Below are 16,511 nucleotides of genomic sequence, written 5' to 3'. Positions count from 1 at the left end.
ATTTTTTACTGACTCCCGTAACTCATCAACTCTCATAAAGTCAAGACACACGACCAACCCCCTTGTTTGTAAGATCCAGAACTGGTTGTTCTACCTGACCACACGCCATGAAACATAATCACCACCACCACCATCAACACCACCACCACCATCAACATCACCACCACCACCATCAACATCACCAGCACCAACACCAACACCAACACCAACACCACCACCACCACCACCACCAGCACCAGCACCAGCACCTCCACCAGCACCACCACCATCACCACCACCATCACCATCACCACCACCATCACCATCACCAGCACCACCACCATCACCACCTCCATCACCACCATCACCACCATCACCACCACCACTACCACCACCACCATCATCACAACCACCATCACCATCACCACCACTTCCAGCACCACCACCATCACCAGCACCAGCACCACCACCATCACCACCTCTATCACCACCTCTATCACCACCTCTATCACCACCTCTATCACCACCACCACCACCACCACCACCACCACATACGCTTACATCTGATGGCAGCGGTGATCAAGAGCCTCACAACGCCGACGGTAATTCACCTACCACCACGCTCCTCGCCGACGCCTGTTGCCGATCTATGCTATCTGCCGACAAGCTACTCCTGTCGACGTGCCTCCTCGCCTCTTTCAACACCCAGCCATCGCTACGAAGTCTTCGATCGCGCCTACCTGTACCATGTCTACCCTTCTACTTCGTGCTGACCTCTCACGTCTGTGCTACCCTCCTGACGAAGTCGCTGACGATATGTTCCCGCACTTTACGCCGCCACACTCGCCAATCCGGCTCATCTACCTCGCCAAATCTTCACGAGCCCTTGTCAGCACAACCATGGAGCCGCCATTCTACTCAGCACCACCAATACTTCCTAGCTACTATTAAAAGTAAGTGTACCTATTAGTGCCAGATTAACTACTGCCCTCCCTATACCCACCCACACCTTACATACGAGTTGCTTTCTTTCAAATTCAAGTACACGCCACTCAACGAACACAAACTACTAACTATATACTACATAACTTCTCGCTGTCAACCAATGTTTTTTTTCAGCACAGGTTTGATCTCAGTGTGTGACTTCGTTTTTCTAAGTGACACTGACCACATCTGACACCTCATTCCCCTTCCCTAACCATATTTTAATTGCTATGGTTTTTTTTCTGCTATTGGTGTTTTATCTAATGTTTATTATTGTTGCCCTTACAGTGCAGTTCATTATATTTCATTTTCTCCTGGGACAAATAGCTATGTATTGATATGTTCGGTTTTTCCCCGTTATATTATTTATATTTACCGCTACGATTTTCGTTGTAATATTATTGTTTTCACCTGCATACTGTATCCTACTAGTTTGTGCTTCGTTACTACTTCCTCTATGAATGTCTGTATATCGTTCTGTCTTTCACAACACCTGTATTTTCTTATACTTCCCACGCTAATCGTTCGCTTTTTCACACATAGTTTTAAGATACATGTCAATTACCTGCCTTAGGCCCAAACCCACCTACCTGCCCACTCTCATGGCCGTAAACGAAGGAATCCTGCGCCCGCCGCACACTTACGCTCATACTACTGAAGCGCCCGAGACGCGCACTGTTGAATTATCACCGCAAATTATTTTAAGCCCGGTTCATGGCCGTAAACGAATGAATCGTGCGCCCGCCGCACCAAGATGTTACTTACGCTCATACGATTGAAGCGTCCGAGAAGCGCACTGTTAGAGTTAAGTTCAGGCCCAGCTGCCTATACGTTCGAAGCATATAGACTTGCCTATTTAGCCCAAGATATGGAATTCTTGTCCAATTATTTTTTTCTCTGTTCATTATGATGGTACTCTACTGAACTCGCTAATCCTGACAAGTCTAAGCAATTCACACCCACTTGACACGTTACCCTTCTTGTGGCAAATTGTTCTTATTATGCTCTCATATTTCTTGCAACTTAGTAAGGTGATTGGTAAACACAGTATTATCCTCTTCCTTAGCCCTTTTACTGGCCTGATACACTTATATTTCAGTTTCTGAAGACGATTGACCCTCTTCGCTACTGAATGTTGCACCTCAGTGCGAAACCTCTGCCACGCCCGCTACCCTGGCACGCGACGACCCTAGCGACCATCGGATCACCAGGAACCATCTGCACACACCGAACAGAACCTGTATCCCTATGCGCTACTACAGTGTTCAAGCGTTGTAGACGGCTCGAGGCTTGCGCGTGGCCGAGTGATGTCAACAAAACGTAGCAAGACCGGACTTCACACCTCTGTCCAAGCAGCTGTCTTTCTCCTTGGACAGTACGCAGGTGCTGCCTGCCTTTCTCTTTTTGCACAGGAATAAACATCCGCCCTCGAAGGAACCGCCGCATAAAAGGGCACGTGCGTAAGACGAAGAGGCAGAGAGAGACACGCCAGACAGGCCAAGCCACACAGGGCCAGCTCCACCACCTCGTCCTCCACCCGGGGACACGGGGGTCTCTTGGGGGTCTCATATCTATCTTCAGAAATAAACCAGCAAGCTAAGACCCCTTCCATTGACCGCCCAAGATCATCTCTCTTACGTTACATCTGCATCTCTCTTACGCTCACATCTGGTGGCCTGCGGTGTTCTCATACGCTTACAACCACCACCACCACCACCAACATCACCACCACCACTACCACCACCACCACCACCATTACCACCATCACCACCATCACCACCATCACCACCACACCACCACCACCACCACCACCATCACCACCACCACCACCACCACCACCACCACCACCACCATCACCACCACCATCACCACCACCATCACCACCACCATCACCACCATCACCACCATCACTACCACCACTACCACCACCACTATCACCATCACCATCACCACCATTACCACCACCACCACCACCATCACCACCACCACCATTACCACCACTCACCACCCACCACCACCACCACTCACCACACCATCACCACCAACCACCCCCACCACCACACACTACACCATCACCACCACCATACCACCACCACCACCACCACCACCATACCACACCACCACCACACCACCACCTATCACCACCACCAGCACTATCACCATCCACCTATCACTACCACACACACCATCACCACCACCACAACACTAACCACCACCATCACACATCACCATCACCACACCTACCACAACACCATCACCACCACCACCACCACCACCACCACCACCATCACCATCATCACAACACCACCTCCACCACCACCATCACCATCACACCACCACCATCACCACAACCATCCATCACTCACTACCTCACCACACCATCCATCACCACCACCACCACACTCACCACCACCTCCACCACCACCACCACACTCCACCACACCATCACCACACACCACCCCACCCACCACACATCACCACCATCATCACTACCATCAACATCACTACCACCATCATTATCATCATCACCACCACCACCACCACCGCCAACTCCACCACCACCACCACCATCACTACCACCATCACCATCACTACCACCATCACTACCACCATCACCATCACTACCACCATCACTATCACTACCACCATCACCATCACTACCACCATCACCATCACTACCACCATCACCATCACTACCACCATCACCATCACTACCACCATCACCATCATCATCATCACTCAACACCACCACCATCACCATCCCACACTCCTCAGCACCAATCAAAGTGGGACTTCGACTCAATGGCACTCCAAACGAAAGACGGAAGGAACGCCGAGTGAGTGAATTAGAAATAAAGGCGTCAACTAATTTCATTTTCGCGGGAATCATTTCTATGGAATTTATGTTGCAAGGTTAATGAATAAGTTAAACAATGTTAAAATTACATGAGGCTGTGAGGTTGAAATTTCATGTTATTTGAGTCCTTTAACATTCGTGATTGAAAAGCTGGGAATTATTGTTCTGATGACTAAAAATATATTCATATTGATATATTCATATTTATACATATACATGTATACAAATAAACATACATACATATACATATGCTTATACTTAAATATACATATACTTATACATATATATAAATATTCACACATACACATACATATATACATATACATATACATATACATATACATATACGTATACATATATATATGTATACATATATTATGTATACATCTACGCACACACACTTGCATACATACATATAGACATACATATGTATATATATATACATATAGAGAGGTACACATACATTTATATTGTATACATGAGTAAATATATATTTGTGTATATATACATATACATATCTATGTATATATTACACAGGTGTATATATACAAAAGTATGTATATCTTCATATATATATTTGAAAATATGTATACATAAATATATATAAATATATATAAATGTAAAAATATGAATATACATATATATGCATAGCTATATATTCATATATTTATATATTTATATATTTATATATATGTAAATATATACATTATTTATAAACAAATATACATATAGATATATATAAATGAATATGTATTATAGATAAATATGTAAATATATAAAATGTATATAAATATATATATATGTAAATATGTAAATATATATAAAAAGTATAAATATATATGTATATAAATAAATATATGTAAATATATATAAATATAAATATAAAAATTGAATGTATATATATATATATGAATAATTGTAAAAATCAATATATATTAAATAATGTATAAATTATCTAGATGTGAATAAAGGTCTAATTTATATCTATATGAATAAATGTATAATCTATATATATGAATAAATGTATAAATCTGTAAATATATACATATATTTATATATTTACATATACATGTAAATATTTTATATAAATATGTATATACATAAATATACACATAAATATATATATATATATATATATATATATATATATATAACTGTATTTGCATTGGTGGTATGTATATATTGTTTATTATAAGTATTATTACTATTACTATCATGAATATTTTTACCATTATTGATATTATCATGAGTTTATGTTATTGTTTACGTTATTATTATTACTAGTATTATTGTCATTAACACTGTTGTTACTATTATTACTATTATTATCATTATTTCTGTAATTGTTATTATCATTATCATTATCTTTGTAATTATCATTATTTTTGTTATTGTTATTACTGTTATCATCATATTTATTAATATTATTGTAGCAGGTGTTATTATTATTATTGAAATGATACGGTTATCACCCTAATAAAGATTATTATCTCTGTTTTATGACTAACCTTGAAAAAAAAAAAAATTATCTCTCTCTCTCTCCAAACACAGCAACACTTGCTCACACAGCAACGCACGCAAGTAAATAGAAGCACACACAACACCACATAAAATCAAGCAAGGCGACATACAACTGTTATTTTTCTCTTTCAGTCACTTTCACTGGAGACTGTGCATTTTGCATTGCACAATGACACTTCAGAACATGTATTTGAAGAAAGATGAATAGATACATAGATAAATGAATACATACAGTAAACATAGCATTTCTACCTCATAAGTATAAATGCTATGTTTACTGCATGTCGGCATTAAGAAAATGCCGATTTTCACTTTTGTTGAAAAATAGAAAATGGTCTTGCAGATTTTAATGAAATTTGGTAGGAGGAAAGAGTACTTTATTACGCATCTTTATATTGAATTGTATTTAGTTTGAGAAATCGATTTTTTAAGGTTAGATTAACTGTACCCTTCTCACATCCTTGAGTTATCACTTAATTATCTATATTGCTTTTTCTGAGAAAACCTTTAGGTCATAAACAAAATGTATTCCAAATTGGGGATTCATTAATTCGTTTCAACATTATCGCATATTACGTAACTGTAAAGAAAGAAACAAAAGTTCGAAAAAAAAAAAAAAAAAAAAATAAACGATAAGTAGCTCTATGCACATAATGTTCTGTTTAGGGAAAAAGCATTTTGAGATAGGACATAAAATGTAAACCGTGAGAAATCTGAACACCATCAACTCCAACACCAAAACGAAAACCACCACCAAAACCACCACCATAACCACCACCATAACCACCACCATAACCACCGACACCGACACCACCAAAACCGACACCGACACCACCAAAACCGACACCGACACCACCACCACCGACACCGACACCACCACCACCGACACCACCGACACCACCACCACCGACACCACCGACACCACCACCGACACCGAAACCACCACCGACACCGAAACCACCACCGACACCGAAACCACCACCGACACCGAAACCACCACCGACACCGAAACCACCACCACCACCACCACCGACACCGAAACCACCACCGACACCGAAACCACCACCGACACCGAAACCACCACCGACACCGAAACCACCACCGACACCACCACCACCGACACCACCACCACCGACACCACCACCACCACCGACACCACCACCACCGACACCACCACCACCACCGACACCACCACCACCACCACCGACACCACCACCACCACCACCGACACCACCACCACCACCACCGACACCACCACCACCACCACCGACACCACCACCACCACCACCACCACCACCACCACCACCACCACCACCGACACCACCACCACCACCACCACCGACACCACCACCACCACCACCACCGACACCACCACCACCGACACCACCACCACCACCGACACCACCACCACCACCGACACCACCACCACCACCACCGACACCACCACCACCACCGACACCACCACCACCACCGACACCACCACCACCACCACCACCGACACCACCACCACCACCGACACCACCACCACCACCACCGACACCACCACCACCACCACCGACACCACCACCACCACCACCGACACCACCACCACCACCACCGACACCACCACCACCACCACCGACACCACCACCACCACCCACCACCGACACCACCACCACCACCACCACCGACACCACCACCACCACCACCGACACCACACCACCACCACCACCACCGACACCACCACCACCACCGACACCACCACCACCACCACCGACACCACCACCACCACCACCGACACCACCACCACCACCACCGACACCACCACCACCACCACCGACACCACCACCACCACCACCACCACCACCGACACCACCACCACCACCACCACCACCACCGACACCACCACCACCACCACCACCACCACCGACCACCACCACCACCACCGACACCACCACCACCACCACCACCACCGACACCACCACCACCACCACCACCACCGACACCACCACCACCGACACCACCACCACCACCACCACCACCACCGACACCACCACCACCACCACCGACACCACCACCACCACCACCACCGACCACCACCACCACCACCACCACCACCGACACCACCACCGACACCACCACCCACCACACAACCCCACCCCACACCCCACAACCACACACAACCCACACCACAAACCACCACCACCCCCCCCCACCACCACACACCCCACCCCCCCACACAACACCCCCCACCCCCACCCCCACACCCACCCCACAACACCACACCACCACCAACCCACCCCACCACACAACCCCCCACACAACCCCACCCACACCCACCCACACCACCCCCCCCACCACACACACCCCACCACCACCACCACCCCCCCACCCACCCCCCACCACCCACACCCCCCAACCAACCCCCCCCCCCCCCCACCACCCCCACCCCCACCCCCCCACCACCACCCAACACCAACACCCCACCCAACCCCACCCACCCCCCACCCACCACCACACCCCCACCCCCACCACACACACCACCCCACCCACCCCACCCCACCCCCACCACCACACCACCACCCACCACCCCACACCACCACCCCCACACACCAACCCCCCACCACCCCCACCACGAACACCACCACCACGGACACCAACACCACGGACACCAACACCACGGACACCAACACCACGGACACCAACACCACGGACACCAACACCACGGACACCAACACCACGGACACCACCACCGCCAACACCACCACCGCCAACACCACCACCGCCAACACCAACACCGCCAACACCAACACCACCACCAACACCACCACCAACACCACCACCACCACCGACACCGACACTACCACCACTAACACCACCAACACAACCACCACCATCACCACCAACACCATCACCAACACCACCACTAACAATAACAACACCACCAACACCAACACCACCGCCACCACCACCAACACCACCACCACCAACAACACCACCACCACCACCACCAATACCACCACCACCACCCACACTACCACCACCAACAACAGAATCAACACCACCAAAAATAACCCCAACACCACCACTAACACCACCAACACCACCACCAACACCACCAACCCCACGACCACCTCCACCAACACCACCACCAACAACACCACCAACAACACCACCAACACCATAAACACCACCAACACCAACACCAACACCACCACCACCATCACCACCAGCACCACTAACACCACCACCACTACCACCACCACCACCACCATCACCATCACCACTACCACCACCACCACCAACACCACGAACACCACCACCACCAACACCACCACCACCACCACCAGCAACACCACCACCTCTGACACCAACACCACTAACACCAACACCACCACTAACACTAACACCAACACAACCACCACCACCACCAATACCACCATCACCAACACCACCATCACCACCATCACCAACATCAACACCACCATCACCAACACCATCAACACCACCATCATCAACACCACCATCACCAACACCACCATCACCAACACCACCAACACCAACACCACCAACACCAACACCACCAACACCACCACCATCAACACCACCAACACCAACCTCACCACCACCACCAACCCCACTAACCCCACCAACAACCCCACCACCACCAACAACCCCACCACCACCAACAACAATAACAACACCAACACCACCAACAACACCAACACCACCACCAGCACCACCACCAGCACCACTAATAACACCAACCACCAACACCACAACCACCACAACCAACACCACAACCACCACAACCAACACCACCACCACCAACCCCACCACCACCACCAACCCCACCACCACCACCAACCCCACCACCACCACCAACCCCACCACCACCAACAACCCCACCACCACCAACAACCCCACCACCACCAACAATAACAACACCAGCACCACCACCAGCACTACCACCAGCACCAACACCAACACCAGCACCAGCACCACCAATAACACCACCAACCACCAACACAACCACCACAACCAACAACACCATCACCAAAACCATCACGAAAACCAACACCACCACCACCACCAATTAACCTTCAAACTTTTTCTTATGTAAAAAGTAACCAGTAAGCAAACGAAAAAATATGGAAAATTATAAAATAATGCCCAACCATGATCGGATCAATAGTTATTGCACTGCATAACAAAATACAATATAATATAGTACTGAAGTCATCCTGCGCTGCACTATACGGACCACGTGACTAGAAGTGCGTGGATGAGATATGACAGGAAAGTTTATAAATAACGTAATGAGTCCTCTATACCTCATATTACCCTCCACCTTAGTTGTCCCATTTTCTTTTTTATCCCACCCCTAACCGAAAATGGGAGGTAGGGAAGTTAAGCGGGTTTGAGGTAAATATAAATATGCTCTCACGTAATCACCCATAAGCAAATAGCTTTCTTACTCTCCCATCCTCCCATTGTACACCCTAATACTACTACTTATGGTTCCTGGTCCCCTTTCAACAGAGATAAGGACAAATCCTCAACTCGGTTAAAATATCCCTTCGGAGAGTATCATGGGCTACCAACCCACTCCTGTGAAGGCAGACAAGGCACACGCCTGCGCACTCATACATTCGCGCACAATACCTTAAAATTTATTTTGACATAACTTAACCCTTCTGTTATCCAACTTGACAGTGGTGCAGCACTAAGGCATAACTATTTCACTGAGAAGCGAATGTGTGTACTTGTCTTGGTTTAAGCCCTCATTTGTCCACCTAATTTTTTTCGCTGGATTTCAGATTCACGTGGGTAATTCCACAGTAGTATACGAATCTCAAACAAGACATAACTCATTTTCGACCCCCCCCCCCCCAACCCAGGGACGGTCCCCTTAAACCCATAACGTACATTTTCATTCCCCGTCTGTGAATAATACATACTTTTAAAGGCGTATTAAAAAAAAAAAAAGTTGGCATGGATTATTTTATTATTTTAAGCATTTACATAAAACATAAATAGAATTAGATAAAAAAAAAATCTTACCTCGGAAACAGGAAAACTAATCCGGCGGAGATGGTAAATGAAGGAAGGCAAATAAGACATTATATATGTATGTATATATATACATACAGATTATGTATATAATGTAAAATTCATATGTATACTAATATTTATGTTCAACGAGAGAGAGAGCATATGAGAGAGAGAATAAAAGAAAGAAAAAAAAAACAAAAGAGAAAAAGAGAGATAAAGAAAGAAAGAAAGAAAACGAAAGAGAAAGAAAGAGTAAAAGAGAAAGAAAGAAAAAAAAAGAGAAAGAAACAAAAAAAAAAGAAAAAAAAAAGTAAAAAAAAAGAAAGAAAGAAAGAAAGAAAGAAGAGAGGGACAAAGAAAGAAAAAAGAAAAACCGACACAAAGCAAAGGAGAAAAGAGTGAGTGAAACCGAAAAAAGAAAAGAAAAAGGGAAGGAAGGGAGAACGAAAAATAGAGTTAGAAAGAAAAAAGTATAAAGAAGAGAGGTAAACAAAGAGACGTGACACTGACGGGACGGGAGAAAAACAATTCCCCTTTCTCTCTTCCTCACCCCCCACCCCCCAATCCCTTGCCCGTTGTTATCGGTAGGTGTGGTGGGGGGTGCTTAGGAAATGGAGACTGGAACCCAATGCTGAGGGGACTCCCCAACCTTAGGACTCGGCCCTGAACTCTACTAATTTAGCATGGTCTGATTTTCCTCTCCTATTTTTTCGTGTCTATCCCTTCACCAACCCCTACTATCCACTTCCTTAGGTGTGAGAGCTGTTCTCAAAGGCTGAAAGGCCGACTTTTTGCCAGTCCTGAAAGGCCCGAGGAAACCATGGACATGGTATCACTCTGCTTTAGTTACCCATCCCTTACCCCTCTGGGGAACCCTTAGGGGTGGACTGTTTCTCTTCCGAACATACTCTAGGCTTAACAGTAAAGATGTTATACCATTGTTAGGGACAATGAGACTCCCCTTCATCAAATAGCCCCACTAATTCAAACTCTCCCGATTCCATGACCCTAGGCTCTCCTTTGACTACGGCTCCAAACACTATAACTACTATCCCCTCAATCCCAACTAGTACATTATCCACCCTAATCAACACTAAACCCCAAGGAAACATTTCTGCTCTCCCAACATGCTCAACTTCATCACCTATCCCCGCAACCTTCATCAACTACCCCATCCTCCCTTATACTTTACAGCCTTATTGTCCACTTCTCCATAACACTACATCCCTCAACACTACTTCCTCTATCACACACCCCTATGCTTCTAACCCCTCCTCTCTACAAAAATCTTAAAAACTAGCCCAGCCCAGACAAATGCGACCGATTTTTTTTCGTGATCCCTCCCACAGCTCCCTACTGTGACAACACCCTTCTCTTCCAGCAATGTCTACAAAAACAAGTAAGCAAAGTCTTTCCATACCCGACCCAAGTGTTCCCGTCTCATCACATTAACATCTGAAAATAGGCTACAGCATTAACAAATTTAACTGATCAAAATGGTAACCCCCATCCCTGCAAAACCCCCATCCAACCCTCAATACTTGCACTGGAACCGTTTCTATCTCCCCAGCAAATTGCCCTATCTATAACAAAAATTAGTCAGACTGTGGAGAAGACTTGGTCGCCTGTCTCACAGACTACGATGCTATATCAGTACAATGCTACTCCATTCCTCCCAGAGGTCATTGTAAGAACCCCACTAACATTGCCAAAATTACCTTCCGTAGACATGACCTTCCCTTTAATGTGTACATAGGTGGAGAATCCCTCCCTGTCCGACCATATCAACCTCCTCGTCAGTGCCAAAACTGTTGGCGTATAGGACCTCCTGCCAAAGACTGTCATTCCACACTCAGATTCCCTCTATGTGTCCAACCTGGCTATACCCGATCAAACTGCTCTGCACAATCACGCACATGTCCTAAGTGTAGCATCCTACATAATGTATTTTATAGGGGCTGCCCCCACCTACAACTACAACTCTACTACAGTAATATCGATCACTCTGCCACTCCCCCTACCTCCCAAGCTCCTACACTCCCCTAAACCTATCCCTCCATCTAACTTACCCTCCTCTACCTCCTACCTTCCCCATTCAAATTCTTTTGCCATCCTAAATCCAGACACTCCAATCTCTACTACAGCCTCAACACCTTCCCCTCTCCCTCCCTGCACTACCCGCAGAAGACTAAATGTTCCACCCCCCTCTTCCCCTATCACACAATCCCCTCCACCTTCCTTTGCCGCTACTCTTCAGACACCAGTCTTCTCTCCCCGCCCCCCTCACAAAAAAAACTTTATCTCGCATAACTCTCCATCCAATTCCATTAAAGAAACTTGAAAATATTCAAAACTACATAATCGAGTCTCAAACTGACACTGAAACCCCTCAACCGCCTTCAAAATCCACAACTCTCGCTCCCTCCACAAAGTGACTGCCGATATCCACCCTCTTACTCATATCCCCCCTACACCAGCTCCACCTACATTAACCCTCCCACCATCCCCTCTATCCCTTCCACTCCCTCCTGGATACACATGTGAATCCCTGATACCACAAGTATCCCCTTCCCCAGACCCTCCACCACCTAATACCCCACCTGATACAACCCCCCCCCCCTCTAATTCCTTATCCCACCCTCTAGCTTCTTCCCCTTCAAATCCTCCGTGTTATCACTCATAAATCAACGAAAGTATAACTATCCTTCATTGAAATATTCGCGGTCTCCGTTCCCATAGACCTCCCAACCTATCAGACAGCGCTACAGAATCTCCCGACCTTAACCCATTCACTCTTCAATTCCTTTGGCCAGCTTTGGCAACTAATCACTAACTCAACCACCCTTCACTACCATTAACTATAGTGCTACATGACCTTAGATGTTTAGCACATTTTACTTTTAATCATTAACCATTATATCTCTCTCACAAGGGCTGAGGATGATGGTTAGAGGCAGCGGGACAAAGACAGTCAGATAAACAGAGCGAGGGAGGGAAGGAAGGAAGGAAGGAAGAAAGAAAGGAGAAAGATAAAATAAAAGAAACATACCCACAAGGTCTGGGGACGAGAAAAGGCGACTCGAGAGAAAGCGAAAGAGATCTATATGTATACCAATTTACCTGTATCTACATCTTTTTATCTAAATCTTTTCACATTATCGGCCTATACATGTATACCTATATATATGTAGACATACATATATATGTAATAAATATAAATATCAAATATATGCATATATACTTTAAATAATTATATATTGTACATGTGTATATATGTATAAATACATATTAATTACTGTATATACACATATTCGTGTATATGCTTATATACGTATATATATATAATTCAACCATTCCTCCACAAATTTATCATTGAGAGGTCATTTGGCAATACCAACCTTACCTAATTGGATGCCCTTCCTATTCATAGATATATATGTATATTACATAACATAAACATATTAATATTCAAATGTATGTATACATGTCTGTGCATTTGCTTGTGTCTATGTTTATATATAAACATGTATGGGTATTTACATATATGAATTAATATATATTTACACAAACATATCCATACAGGTATATATTTGTGTGGATGTAAATATATGTATCTGAATATGTATATATATTTATATTTATATAAAAATGTGTATATATCTACGTAGAGAGATAGATATAGGTATATATACATATGAAGAGAAAAAGAGAGGGGAAGAGGGAGAGAGAGACCCACAAGGGCTGAGGAAGAGAGAAAAACGACAGTCTCCTTACACTTGTCTTCGGCTCTTGTAGGTCTCTCGCTCAAATAAAGAATCGCCTTTCTCTCGTATTATTCTTGAATTTCCCATTGACATTCCGTGAATGATGCGACGCATGAATCTGTAACTTTCGGCTTTGAATTAAATCACACCGAACTCGGCTTCTTATTCCTTCAGATATTTTTGCCTGAATTACAAATGCTTCTTTTTCGTTAAATTCACAGGTAACCCAACACCATTTCGCACCATTGATTAAACAACGTTAATTCCCGATATTACTTCACCAATACAGCTCCATGCAGTTCATCCAATTTCATATATAAAGGCCTTTCTCTCGTCCCCAACCTTTGTGGCGCTCTCTCTCTCCCTCCCCCCTCTCCCTCTTTCTCTGTCCCTCACTTTCTCTCCCCCCCCACCTTATCTCGCTCTCTCTCTGACTCTATGTCTGCCTGTCAATCCCCCCCCCCCCCCTCTCTCGGTCACTCTTTCTCTATCACTCATTCTTTCTCTTTTACGTCTTTCTGTTAGGCCCCCCCCCCTCTCTTTTTCTCCCCGTCTCTTTCTGTCTCTAGGTCTCTTACCTTCCCTCTCTGACTCCGTCTCTCACTCCCCTAGTCTTTCTGTCTCTGTTTCTATCTTCTGTCTCTGTCTCTTTCTGTCTGTCTCAAACAAGGGCTCAGCGACACGGAGAGAGAAAGAAGAGAAGGGAAGAAGTGACAGAGACCCACAAAAGGTGAGAACGAGGGAAACGCAACACACAAGGGCTGAATATAAGAGAAAAGCGACTCTCACTGTATCTCCCTCTCTCTCTCTTTTATTCTCGCCTTTCGTCATTGTGATAGAAACAGACAGGGAGGGAGGGAGAGAAAAAGAGGGTGAGACAATGAGTGATAGATACAGAGAAAGAGAAAGACAAACAAAGTGAGGGAAAGTGCAAGACAGAAAAGAGAGGGGGTGAAAGAAAAGGATACAAAGAAAAATATGGGGGGGGGGGGGGCGGAGACTCGCCTTTCGTCCTCAGACCTTGTGGGTCTCTTCCTCTCATTCTGTCTCCTCTCTGTTTGTCTTTGTCTTTCTGCCTCTATTTCTCTATCTTTGTATATCTATATATGTATACATAAGTATACTTATATAGGTATATACATATGTATGTATGTTTATATGGATATATATGTATATGTAAATATTTTTATATGGATATGTATACACATACATGTATAGATTGTTATATACATTTATGTATATTTTATGTATATACACATTTACATACATATGTATATATAAACAGATACACATTTATACATATATAGATGTATATATATAAATATATATACATATATACTATATATGTACATATATACATTTCTTTCTCTATCTCTCTATATATAAATTCGCCGCTATGGCGTAAGTGGTAGTGTGGTTGATTAGGAAAGGCATCCAATCAGGGAGGGGTTGTACTGCCAAATAACGCCTCGACAATAAATTTTCTAGATCCATCAGTGTAATGAACGGTTGTTTAACAAATAAATATGTTTATATGTACATGTATATGTATATAAACACAAAGTACTCATGTATATAAAGAAAATATGCATGACTATTTATATATATAAATATATACAGTATACATAAATATGTATATAATTGTGTGACAGTAATGTGCACACAAAGATGAAAAGGAAAACAGCCACAAGTAAGAAATTATGAATCGTAACGTTTCGAACTCTTCACGAGTTCCTCTTCAGACGATTGATAACCTGAAATGGATACCAAATAAGTACATATATAATATATATATATGTTTAAATATATACATATGTTTATATATACATATATGTAAATATACACATTTATATATATGTATGAGTATATACATATACAAATTAATATTACGCATATAACAAATAAGTATACAAACATATTTATACATATGTATCCACATATCCACATAAATGTATTTACGCACAAATATATAAACATGAATATATATACAAATGTATGTGTAAATATATACGTCTATACATATATATATATATGTACTGTATATATGTCTGTGTGTAATATATACATATGTATGAATATTAATTTATATATATTAAATGTGTCGCGTTTATCTCGTCCTCAGTTCTTGTGGATCAATCTCTCCTCTGTCTCTCTTCTCCTTTTCTTTCTCTCGTTTCTCTCGTTCTCTCCCTTCCTCTCACTCTTTCTCTCTGGTAACATGTACTCAGACCTTGTGAGAGACAGAGTGAGGCATAGAGACACTGTCCAGCAATTTGTCAGGGAAAAGAATTCCATATCTTTGGGCTAAATAGGCAAATATATATGCTTTGAACACATAGAATGAAGTTCAGGCCCAGTTGCCTAACAGGATT

The 16,511-nt window shown here is 43.9% G+C and overlaps 1 protein-coding gene across 1 annotated transcript; it reads left to right on the top strand.

Moving 5' to 3' along the window:
- Positions 1-280: 280 nt before the first annotated feature.
- LOC125045289 (uncharacterized proline-rich protein-like) lies at positions 281-11,029 on the top strand (the record flags this gene model as incomplete). Its single annotated transcript, XM_047642495.1, has 3 exons — positions 281-346; positions 6,764-6,862; positions 10,964-11,029. Coding segments are annotated over 3 exons (231 nt in total), but the record flags the coding sequence as incomplete, so codon positions are not given.
- Positions 11,030-16,511: the final 5,482 nt, after the last annotated feature.

This window comes from Penaeus chinensis, chromosome 37 (assembly GCF_019202785.1).
Source record: "Penaeus chinensis breed Huanghai No. 1 chromosome 37, ASM1920278v2, whole genome shotgun sequence".
Classification (NCBI taxonomy): domain Eukaryota; kingdom Metazoa; phylum Arthropoda; class Malacostraca; order Decapoda; family Penaeidae; genus Penaeus; species Penaeus chinensis.
The sequence above is the reverse complement of the archived record's forward strand: the minus strand, read 5'-3'. Positions and strand labels throughout refer to the sequence as shown.